Source organism: Sprattus sprattus (assembly GCF_963457725.1).
Source record: "Sprattus sprattus genome assembly, chromosome: 13".
Taxonomy (NCBI): Eukaryota; Metazoa; Chordata; class Actinopteri; order Clupeiformes; family Clupeidae; genus Sprattus; species Sprattus sprattus.
Window position 1 is genome coordinate 28,091,490 of NC_137911.1, and position 12,500 is coordinate 28,103,989.

Genomic DNA, 12,500 nt, shown 5'->3' on the forward strand with positions numbered 1-12,500 from the left:
GTGTGTGTGTGTGTGTGTGTGTGTGTGTGTTGGCACAGATGTCCATTGTGATGATCTTGATGTTCCTGGTGGCCTGGTCTCCGTACTCCATAGTGTGTCTGTGGGCATCGTTCGGTGATCCCAGGAAAATCCCCGCTCCTATGGCAATCATTGGCCCACTCTTTGCCAAATCTTCCACGTTCTACAATCCGTGCATTTACGTCATTGCTAATAAGAAGTAAGACTCCTGTCCCTTATTGTTTTCTCTTGTTGCGCTGTTCCAAGGAATCCATGAAATCCAAGAAATAAGCATATTAGTGAACAGAACAAGTTTAAGTATATCCTGCATGTTTAAATGAATGAAACTTGCTACTGTGTGTTTGTGCAAATGAACCACGTTGGCTACAGTTTGCGGTTGTCTAATCCGTATGCTAATACTCATGCTAATACTTACACTTATACTTATACAAATACTTATGCTAATACTTCTGCCTCTTATGTAGATTCAGACGAGCCATTGCTGGAATGCTTCAATGCCAGTCGCGACAACGAATCACCATCAGTAACCAGGTTCCCTTGACAATTTCCCAGCTTCCTCTCAACCAGTAAATGACGAGCATCTCTGAGGGAACGTTAACATCTATCCCATAATGCCCTCTGTCCAACGCTGGTCGTTACAGAGGTGGGGACACCATCCTCAAACACCATCCTCATCCTCCACCTCTATGGGTGAAGTGGACCCATAAGACCTTCTGCAAATGAATGATATGTCAGCTTTTGTTGTCTTTCGTTGAAATGTTTTGTTTTGTGCGTTTTATTATCCAAAAAGGAATATTAACATACTACCAGTTTATTGTGGAATTAAAAAGCTCTAGTAAATAAATAACTAATGAGGTTTGTGATGATGCTAAAAATATTTCAGAGAACACACTCATCCATCTGGTAAGGACCAGTAGTTCATTGTCATGTCATGTCTAAATTCCATGTCAGTTTATAATAGGTCAGACACTCCCATCTTCCTCAGGAGTGGTTGAACTCCTCACCCAATGAAATGACCTCATCTACTCTGACTCCAACCAAATCAAAAGATGTCCCTGGCACCTTATACCACACCCATTTTCTAGGTAAAACCCCCTCAACATCGTATTGTGTGTGTGTGTGTGTCACTAACTCCTGAAATGAATTATCCTAAATTACTTCTTACTCATTAAATAATTCCTACAGTTACTGTGTTTTATCTTGAGAGTTCTTGAGAGATGCTGAGGATCTAAATAATTTATGTTCTGTATGTCATGATGCTTTAAAAACAACCTTCAGGATGCCTCTGGTGGAAGATTATGTTGGCTCAATATTTCATAAGCATTATGCTAGATGTGCAAGTGACAACACAGACAGCAATATTTCAGAAAAGACAGGAAGTCAATTGGCAAGTTGAATCAAATATTAAATCTTTATGACATCTGTACATCTTCGTAGTCATTTCAGTGCATATTTCACAACATTGTTTAAATAGAAACAGAGGGCATATACAGTTTATTTAGATTGAATCCAGTTCATCCTTCCATGAAGGTACTTCACATCTCTCTCAGACCCCCTGCAACCATCTGCTCCAGCTTCGGGTCTGTGTCATGGGAACTGAACTGGGACTAAAACAAGATCAACCTGCTTTTACGGTGCAAACCCATGCCACCGTTGTGAGCGACGCGATCTCTAAACCCAATGCATTTCAATGGGAGCCAATCCATTGTGACGTAAATTAGCGATCTGAGCGACGCGTCCGTTGAAAATTCGAACATGTTGAAACTTATGCAAATGAGGAGCGATATTTCCCGGCAGCAGCCAATGAGATTGTTTGGTGTCGTCTTTGACAGTTGGACTGTATGCTATTTCCACACGCTACACCACGCCCACTCAAAGCGATGGAAGTCGCTCACAACGGTGGCATGGGTTTGCACCGTTAGTGAGCCTCTCTATGCCTTCAGGTTGTGTCACATCGGACAGGAAACAATCCTTTTTTTTTTTTTTTTTTGTAATAAAAAAAGTTTCCCTTCTAAATGGTTGCGGATTTATCGGATCCCTGAAAAGTCCAATACTGTTTTTGTAAGTGTCAGAATCAACTTTTTTTTAAGGATTTTTTAGGGTTAGGGTTGGTTAGGGTTAGAGTATAAGGCTAAAAACTAGGCCTCGGTACCCCTACCAATGCCTGAAAGTATATTACACTTCCTGTATGACGTCGTGTGACGCGGATATTGTACTTTTCCCAGATCCGAATAATCCGCAACCCTTCTAAATGCAATACATACTGAGTTCAATTCATGGATCAGTTTGTATAGGTCAAGATCACTGTGATTTGTACAGGGGGAGTGATGCTTAACTGAGCCCAGTGCAGTGCCACAGAGATCTTATTTAAGTGCCTCTATCCTCAAAAGAGTCTCTGACTTCTCTGCGTGTTTCTAAAAAGCCTTCATACATAATTCACATGATAAAACAAAAGGTTAAAGAGTAAATCAGCCATGGGCTTCGCCTTCTCCAGGGTTAAAGTGAGATCCAGTCAGTGTCAAATCATCCCGCCTCTCACTTCTCCCCTTCTCTCCTCTCTCCTCCCCTCCTCTCCTCTCCCCTTCTCTCCTCTCCTCTTTTGCCGTTCTTTGATTCCGTCACTCTGGCACGTTGTTCACGAGCCATAGCCGGATCTCTTCCTTGTTTAGCCGCACCCACTCGATGTTGTTCTTCACCGTCTCCAAGGCCTGTTTGCGGGGCATCTCCCCGGCACCCGCGTTTGGTGTCATGGCAAAGAAGTGCTCCATCTGATGAACACAGGGCAAGGACACACACTGAAGGTCAATGGCTGTGTGCTTGAAGGTCAAGTAAAGCTGCCCATAGGTTGTTTTTAAAAAATCTAAATATGCCTAGATGGTCTGAACGTAAGTGTATGTTGCAAGAATTGCTAATCGCTAACAAGATGCTAGCGACAAAAAAACTAGGGCGGCTTCAGGCAAACCTACATAACGCAGTAATATGCCTAAGGACACTGGTATGGCAATGGCACGGAAGCTATTCTCCATATTAAAAGTCATTGTAGCAGTTACTTTAAGGTAAAACTGCTTATCCTAACCCTAACCCTGAAGTACAATTACTCCATAATGCCACTTTAATTGGCAATATTGTCAACATGCTTTTCCAATTAGAAACCCAAAACGTATCCAAGTTGAGCCAATCAGAGTATTCTCTCAAACCTATACATTTTATCCAAGCTCAGCCGATCAGACTATTCTGCTCACTAATTGCCAAAACATCTTTCAAGATGCAGAGCAGCTGTGTCCTTATCAGTGGTGTCACCCCTCCCGGTTACGATGTCTGGGCTCTTTCCCGGGAACGTCTCCCCGCTCTTTGATAGTTCCGCATCCCCTTATACATAAATCTTTCTAATTAATATTTGGCTGTCTTTACAAGCCTGTACCTGTGGAAACTATGTAGCCTGTTTGGCCTGACCTTCATCACTGCACACAGGCCTCTCTGCACGTAGGCCTCCCTGACTGACCTGACCTTCATCTCTACACACAGGCCTTTCTGCCTGCTCCTTCATTCCTCTCTGAACACAGGCCTCTCCGCTTGGCCGTACTGTACATTACACTTGCAGTTGTGACGCCCCGGCTCTGCCATGCCTTTAGGGGTTACGCCTCTTCCTACCACTGCCTATTGTGGTACTCTAAAACCCTAGGCTCTGTGGTTCTATTTGTTTATGAAAACTGCTCCATGTTCACCACACATAACTGTATTATAACCAGGATATTTTCTACAACCGTCTGTGGTTAGTGCTGTAACTCTAACTCCTGACTGTAAATAATGATTCCCATAAACACGGAAAAACCTTCTCAATGAGTGTGTGTTCATACATGTGGGTGTTGCAGCTTATGGATAGGGGTGTAAGGCTCTAAGAATCTTTGGATTGTAAAAACACAGAAGGCCTTCTAGTTCCAATTACTCATTAGGTGGGGGTCAGTTGTTCACAGATTATGTCTCAAAGAAAAATTCAGGACTGCATTGTTCCATCGGGTTGAGTCACACCCCTGCTGATGTTCTTATCTCTACCCTGTCTCCAATTCTCTCCCTGCGCTTTTCGCCACAAGGGTTAAACTAAGGACAGGAAAATGGAGTTAAGGGTAATAAGTGTGGTATTGAAATATAAGATGATTTCTTTGTCCATTTGAATGGTCTCAGTCTGGATGCTAGAGTGTTCTCAGTCCTGCAGCTGAATAGATTTGTTTTAACATACAGTACCAGTCAAAAGTTTGGACACACCTTCTCATTTCTGGAGAAGTTTTTTCTTTACTTTTATCATTTTCTACATGGTAGATAACACATTTTTTTTGTTTTAGAACATCATTCCATATGTGTTCTTTCGTAGTTGAAATGTCTTCAGGATAAATTTACAATGTAGAAAATAATAAAAGTAAAGAAAACACTTCTTCAAAAAATGAAAGGTGTGTCCAATCTTTTGACTGGTACTGTAGATCATGATAATTCTGGTCTCTGTGGGCTGCAGGTAACCCCCTCAGGAGGTGACAAGCCCCTCCGTTTGTCTCTGCAACTGTGTGATCCCCATCAGTACACAGCAAATTCCGTGTGATGAATTATTATACCAGATGTAGGAGTAAATGAACAGGGTATTTAAGGGGAATATAGTCAAAATACTTTGAGTATTTCTGTAGCCAGAGACTCCTGCACACATCCTCTGAGCAACCAGGTATGTTCATACTCCCTGAATGTTTGGATGTTTCATGCAGCAATGTAGCCTCTGAGCTATTCTCCAGTAACTGGTTGTGTCCATGGAATATGCCAAAATATAGAAAACGGCAGAGGCAATGTCTTGAGCGACACTATAGTAAGAGGGGTATTAATCAAAACAGACTGTAGGCAATGGCCCTAAATCAGCCTACCTATCGGGTAGCAATATAGCATTAAAAGACCAGGGACTAAGGCTGAGTTCCTAAATTGAATGGAGTCAGATTAATTACGTTTACAAAGACAGGATCCTTTAATAAATATTGTATATCAGCAAAGCGCATGTCGTTGGTCTGGAAAGTGGTTCCTTACATAGGGAGGTGTATTTTACATGCATGATTCTCTGTATATGAGATGTGACGGAGTGAGAGCAGTGTGACGGAGTAAGAGCAGTGTGACACACACACACACACACACACACACACTCATACACACACACACACACACTCATACACACGGAGTGAGAGCAGTGTGATGAAGTAAGAGCAGTGTGACACACTCATACACACACACACACACACACACTCATACACACACACACACACACACTCATACACACACACACACACACTCATACACAAGGAGTGAGAGCAGTGTGACGGAGTGAGAGCAGTGTGACGGAGTGAGAGCAGTGTGATGGAGTAAGAGCAGTGTGACACACTCATACACACACACACACACACACTCATACACACGGAGTGAGAGCAGTGTGACTCTGTACCTGCCACAGCTGCACATCTGTGTTGTACTTGCTGCTGATGCTGGTGAGGAGTCGGCCCAGGCTCCTGTCATTAATGGTGTACCTGAGAAGAGAAGCAGTCAGGTGTCACCACACCAGGCAGGATGAAGATGAAGGCCAAGATGAAGACTTGTAGTTTTTATAATAATAATAATAATAATAATTCATTCTATTTTTAACACACTTTTCATTCAAAAGAATCTCAGAGTGCCTACATATAAGAAACTAACTATAATAATATAAAAATGAGAAGAGAAGCAGTCAGGTGTCACCACACCAGTCAGGATGAAGATGAAGACTTGTAGTTATCATGCACTAAGGGGGTTTAGGCTCTGGGCTCTGTTAAGCGCAATTGTATTGTTATGGCGCTATATAAATAAAATTGAATTGAATTGAATTGAATTGAATTGAATTGAATTGAATTGAATTGAATTGAATTGAGTTGAATTGAATTGAATTGAATTGAATTGAATTGAATTGAATTGAATTGAATTGAATTGAATTGAATTGAATTGAATTGAATTGAATGCCCGCTTGGTTCTGAAGCCTCATCACTACTCAGAGCCTGTCACTCCAAAGGGGAATCAAAGACTAGTCACGTTTTAGAGTCCCTGACATCCTTGAGTCGAGGCTTTGGTATGATGGTCTAGGATTTGAAAGTGCAATGAATACTCAGACTAAGAGGCACGAGATTCACAGATTCTCACAGGTCTATCATCTCTAATCACAAAAGATGGCTCACCTGTTCACCAGGTAATCCCAGTTGAGGGTAGTCCAGTCCCAAGCCATGGTCTTGCCGTACTTGTTTGCCGCGACATACCTGACCACTGTGAACAGATCCTGACTGCGAATTATGGTGTCATCTTTACTGGATTCCAGCAACCTGCGGTGATCAAATTCAAATCAATAACATATCAATACCTTTATCATTGTGCATAACTTGTATTTAACCAGTTTCTCAATCTTCATTGTTTTCTTTAATATGTCCACCTAACTCAGAAACTGTAATTTTGTAATGGTATATTAACTGCTAGCTGTTGTATGCTTGTATGTGTGGGTACTGAATGTGTGTATGTGTATTGATGTGTGTGTATGTTATGTGTCGCGTGTTGTTTTGTGTGTAGGTACTGAATGTGTGTATGTGTGTTGATGTGTGAGTATGTTATGCATAGTGTGTATGTACTGAGTGTGTGTATGTGTGTTGATGTGTGTGTATGTTATGCATAGTGTGTATGTACTGAGTGTGTGTATGTGTGTTGATGTGTGTGTATGTTATGCATAGTGTGTATGTACTGAGTGTGTGTATGTGTGTTGATGTGTGTGTTTTTTATGCCTCGTGTGTTGTTAAGCATGTATGTACTGAGTGTGTGTATGTTATGCATAGAGTGTATATACTGAATGTGTGTATGTGTGTGTATGTTATGTGTTGTGTGTTGATGTGTGTGTATGTGTGTTGATGTGTGTGTATGTTTTGCGTCGTGTGTTGATGTGTGTGTATGTTTTGCGTCGTGTGTTGATGTGTGTGTATGTTATGTGTCGTGTGTTGATGTGTGTGTATGTGTGTTGATGTGTGTATGTTTTGCGTCGTGTATTGATGTGTGTGTATGTTATGCGTTGTGTGTTGTTTAGGGTTGTGTGAGGGTGTGTGTGTCACACCTGTTGAGCAGTGAGACGTCCTCCACGGAGGCCAGCCCGTAGAGCAGTTTGTCCTTCTCCTGAGCCAGCGTGGCGTCTATGTACCTCTGGAACATCTTCTCCCACTTCTCCTTCGTCCCTGCGTTCTTCATCCCGTAGCGGTAAACCAGTAACCGCAAGTTCACTCCCACTCGACTGTGCGCACAAACAGACACACACACACACACACACGTACGCGCACGCACACACACAAACACACACACATACACATACACACACACACAAACATACACAGACACACACACATGGACAGACACACACACATGAAAAGTGTTTCTTTAAAACAACATTATACCTTATCTATTCCAACACTTCACAGTGAGTGCATGTGAATCATTGTGTGTATGTAGGCCTATGTGTTTGTGTATGTGTGTGTGTGTGTGTGTGTATGTGTGTATGTGTGAGTTGCTTACTCAAGAGCTCCATCAATCCACTGGTTGAAGATGACAGAAGCCTGGTTCAGAGCTTGCGGGTCACCCATTTGACAAGCAATACCCAACACAGTCTCACGCAACAACCTGGTAGAGATAGAGGGAGAACATTCTACATCATGCAAATGTATCCCTGTACACATTCACACAGACACACACACACACACACACACACACACACACACACACACACACACACACACACACACACACACACACACACACACACACACACACACACACACACTCACACACACACACACACACACACACACACACACACACACACACACACACACGAACACACACATAACCTCACACACAAACACACACACCTTACGTGCCAATATGCATTAGTGTAAATGTGTACATAAACAGACACATGCACACCCTTACACACACGCACACACACACACTCACACACACACACACACACACACACACACACACACACACACACACTGGATGACACTCAACACCTCACACACACACACACACACACACACTGGATGACACTCACATAACCTCACACACAAACACACACACCTTACGTGCCAATATGCATTAGTGTAAATGTGTACATAAACAGACACATGCACACCCTTACACACACACACACACACACACACACACACACACACACACACACACAAGCAAAGATTCTCACCTCTCTGTCTGGGTCCCTACATCATTCCAGCCCAGGTCGGCCGCAATGCCTTGGACGTAGCCACGGAACAATGTCTAAAAGCAGACAGAGAGGAAATCCATTTCATTGACTCTCAACTCTTTTCCATTCTTCTGTCTTTCCTCCTTGGAATAAATCACGGATTATTTCTGCCTATTTATCTGTCTGTTTATCTAGCTGTCTGTCTACTCCAGTCCGTACATAATTTACGAACCGTGCAGCATGACCCACCTGGAACCTTGAGTAGAGGTCGGGGTCATCTGATAGCATGTCCCTGGCGTATGCGGTCGAGGAGGAGACGCGGTCCCACGCGATATATTCCGTCTCATTCCTCAGGTATTTGGTCAAGTTAAATGCATTTCCATAATCCAGCACATCTGCCCTGGTTTGTGAATGTGTCACAAAAGACCATCAGTTTGGTGACGGAAGTCAAGCATGACCAATGATGTACTACACATACACTTAAACGCAAACCTTCATGTTAACCTCAAATGTGACACACAAGCAGGCTAGGAAGGTTCTGATAGATGTGCTATACCCACCTAGCAAGGGCAAAGACATCATCTATGTAGCTTGTGCGGTCAGCAGGATCAAATTCCTACAAAATAAAAACAACAATACCTTGAATAATCACTGTTATGTCGTATTGTTAAGCATTATTATTTAGCATTGCTATGACATATGACATTGTCATTCCATTTTCAACTGTCAAAAAGCCACTCAGTCAGCTAATTACTTTTATTTGTACCAGGAAGAAAAGAAACAGAGGTAATAGAGCTAAGTTAATGTCAGTGGTACAGGAGGTAGAGAAGGCGTTTAGTAATCAGAAGGTTGCTAGGTCAATTCCCTGTCAAACCGCCCTTGAGCAAGACACTGAACTCCTCATTGCTCCTGATGTGCAGTGTGCCATCATTGTAAAATGTTAAATGAATATACATCCTTGTAAGTCGCTTTGGATAAATGACAAAATGTAATGTAACTTGTCTATAGGCAGTGGAGTGGTGATGCATTACCTGGTGGCTGGCCAAGAGCTGGTTACTGATATCGCTCCACATGCTGTCCTCGTGATTGACTCGGTAGAAGCCCAAGTGGTCGTTGTTGACCTTAAGGAGGCCGTCAGTCGTGGGGCTGTACCCAGCTATCGCTATATCTGTGTATTTAGATGAGCACAGGAACAACTCACTTATGCTGTCAAATGTTTTTTTTTAGAAATCTACGTCAGTAGGTCATACAGGTGCATTGCATAGTCAAATTTAAATGATCTATTTTGTGGAGGCCATTTGTATATCCATGATAATATCAGTGAAAATGCACTATTCAAAGTCTCTGTATCAATTTTTAAAGTTTTCTGCTGTCAAAATGAAAAATCCTTGCATATAAGTATGTCAAGAATGTAATTCGGGCAATTCTAGAGTGTTTTTTTAGATTGCTATACATTGTACCTTGTTAAGAATAACATTTGACAGCATAAGTGAGTTGGTGAGAATCAGAATTATTTTAGTAATCTGGATGACAGGTGTGAACGGGCAGTTTGTGTACCTGCAGATGATTTATCAAACATCAGAGATGAGTTCTTGTTGCTCAACACAGATTGCCATTTCACAGGGATGGTCCATTTGTACCTGACAGACACACAGTTGGATCAGTATTTACTATCCTATCTGTAGCAGATAGTACAGATAGTACTACATCATAAAACCAAGGCTTGTAGGCCTGATAAATATCTTTACTATGTCAGTGGTGATAGTGCTGTTGTTCTATTGTGTGATGTTCTATTCATATTCTAGAATAGACAAGCAATGGACAAGTTCATGTTTTCCCGTAATGAAGTTGTCACAAATTAGGTTAAACAAAATAACTGTCATAATGTTTTTGTAATGTTAAGTGCAGTTTGTTACATGAAGCAATTTCACCTGAGTTACTTTAAAATTAGCCACATGCTACAAAGATGCTTTACATTCTCTCCCCATGGAAACCTTTCCTACATGTTGTCTAAATCTGAGAGGAGATGGGAGAGAACGTGATTCTGTTGGGAGGAGGAGGTGATTCTGTTGGGCGTCATGGAGGGCATTGACTCACCCCAGGGGCACGGGTGGGGTAGAGGAGGGCATTGACTCACCCCAGGGGCACGGGTGGGGTAGAGGAGGGCAGTGACTCACCCCAGGGGCACGGGTGGGGTAGAGGAGGGCATTGACTCACCCCAGGGGCACGGGTGGGGTAGAGGAGGGCATTGACTCACCCCAGGGGCACGGATGGGGTAGAGGAGGGCATTGACTCACCCCAGGGGCACGGGTGGGGTAGAGGAGGGCATTGACTCACCCCAGGGGCACGGGTGGGGTAGAGGAGGGCATTGACTCACCCCAGGGGCACAGGTGGGGTTGTGGAGGGCATTGACTCACCCAAGGGGCACGGGTGGGGTTGTGGAGGGCATTGACTCCAGGGGCACAGGTGGGGTTGTGGAGGGCATTGACTCACCCCAGGGGCACGGGTGGGGTTGCGGGATCAGCTTTGGGGTCCAGTAGGAAGCGCTTCTGAGTGAGCTTGGCTTGGGTGGAAGAGACAGTCAGACTCAGCATGGGATATCCCATCTGTTTGGTCCATGTGTCCATGATGTCACCCACTGGCTGCCCGCTTACCTGCGTACAAAACATGAGCGTGTCACAGCCACATAAAATCTCTGGTACACACACACACACACACATGGTCACACACAATTGTGTACACAAACACACACACACACACACACACACACACATACAAGTGTATACACACACACACACACACACACACACACACACACACACACACACACACACAAACACACGGTCACACACAAATGTGTGTACACACACACACACACAAACACACACACATACAGATATGCATAAACACAGACATGTGAACACACCTCGGCCTGGGTTTGCCAGAAGTCTGACGTCTTGGCATTCTGGAAGGTAAATTTCTTCAGGTACGCCTACAGAGGACATAAAAAGGCACCACTCAAAAAAGCTTTTTGTGACGTGTGATACACGTACTGCTGCTAACCTTTTTCCTAGATACACTTCAGTTAATCACTTAGACAAAACTGAATATTTTAAAGAACAAGAGCAGCGAGAAATAGAAAGATAGAGAGAGAAAGATGGTGAGAGGCCAAGTATGGTGTCTGGAAACTTACACGGCAGCCATCTCTGAAGATGTCCCTGCCCAATAGGTCCTCTAGCATTCTCAAAATGGACGCCCCCTGTATCAAGGAGAGAGAGAGAGAGAGAGAGAGATTTTACTTCTGAAAACTCGTAAAATCAATCCATAAACAGTTAAACAATAATACAATAATGACAACTTTTGTCCTGCCCAGCACACACACAATATATCTCCCAGACTTAACCAGAGAGAGAGAGAGACAGAATTCTTATGAACAGGCCATGTGCAAAAGATCATACAAACCCTTCCAACTTGTGTGCAAGCGAAATGAAAATCGTTCAACAGCAAGCAAACGCATGGACCAGCTAGCCCATCTTCAGCAGCTTATCTATGCCAGAGGGCTGTAGTCTCAGCATGGACGTGCACAGGAGGGGGCTAAGGTTGCTCGGGGAAACTGCCCGTTTGCCCTCCTCAACTGAAGTTGCCCCTTCGAAGGAAATATACTGTATATATTTTTTAAATATTATTACGGCTGCAGAACGTCATGTATGTATAAAATAAATGCGGAATATGCGTCCAGGGGGAGGGGGCGTGGCGCCGGCGGTTAGTGGTCGACCCTTACACTGCAAAAAATACCCCTCTAGATTTAAGACAAATAATTACATATTTAAGCAGGATTTTGCTTAAAACAAGCAAATTTGGCTGCCAGTGCGTTAAGTAAATTTGGCTTGTTAAGATTTCTTAAAATAAGTAATATTTGCTTGAAATAGGTAAAAATAACCTTACCAAGAAAGCACTAGGTAAGTACAATTTAGCTAGAAACAAGACCAACTAGATTTTTCATTTCAACACTAGGTTAGAAAAGCATTTTTTGCAGTGTACAATTTCAAGTGATATAGGCAAAATATGCATCCAGGGGACGGGGGGCGTGGCCCTTCAAAATTCCTGTGCACGTCCCTGAGTCTCAGCATGGGATTGGATGGCTGGTTGGATAGGATCAGCATAGACACTCACGGAGGGAGAGAGACCAGGGTCTGGGGTGGGA

At 43.2% G+C, this 12,500-nt stretch overlaps 2 protein-coding genes across 2 annotated transcripts in view; one reads left to right on the forward strand and one right to left on the reverse strand.

Moving 5' to 3' along the window:
• Window positions 1-588, forward strand: part of rrh (retinal pigment epithelium-derived rhodopsin homolog) — a gene marked incomplete at both ends in the record, with an annotated part of 5,126 nt that extends 4,538 nt beyond the window's left edge. The window contains 2 exons of the mRNA XM_080850802.1: window positions 39-217; window positions 483-588. Of these exons, the coding sequence (XP_080706928.1) occupies window positions 39-217; window positions 483-588 (285 nt within the window). The remainder of the gene's footprint in view (window positions 1-38; window positions 218-482) is intronic.
• A 2,022-nt stretch (window positions 589-2,610) lies between these two features.
• Window positions 2,611-12,500, reverse strand: part of enpep (glutamyl aminopeptidase) — a gene marked incomplete at its 5' end in the record, with an annotated part of 19,293 nt that continues 9,403 nt past the window's right edge. The window contains 13 exons of the mRNA XM_080850498.1: window positions 2,611-2,786; window positions 5,486-5,567; window positions 6,246-6,386; window positions 7,160-7,333; window positions 7,612-7,716; window positions 8,297-8,370; window positions 8,546-8,696; window positions 8,857-8,912; window positions 9,328-9,464; window positions 9,854-9,936; window positions 10,790-10,950; window positions 11,223-11,288; window positions 11,490-11,555. Of these exons, the coding sequence (XP_080706624.1) occupies window positions 2,637-2,786; window positions 5,486-5,567; window positions 6,246-6,386; window positions 7,160-7,333; window positions 7,612-7,716; window positions 8,297-8,370; window positions 8,546-8,696; window positions 8,857-8,912; window positions 9,328-9,464; window positions 9,854-9,936; window positions 10,790-10,950; window positions 11,223-11,288; window positions 11,490-11,555 (1,446 nt within the window). The 3' untranslated portion in view covers window positions 2,611-2,636. The remainder of the gene's footprint in view (window positions 2,787-5,485; window positions 5,568-6,245; window positions 6,387-7,159; window positions 7,334-7,611; window positions 7,717-8,296; window positions 8,371-8,545; window positions 8,697-8,856; window positions 8,913-9,327; window positions 9,465-9,853; window positions 9,937-10,789; window positions 10,951-11,222; window positions 11,289-11,489; window positions 11,556-12,500) is intronic.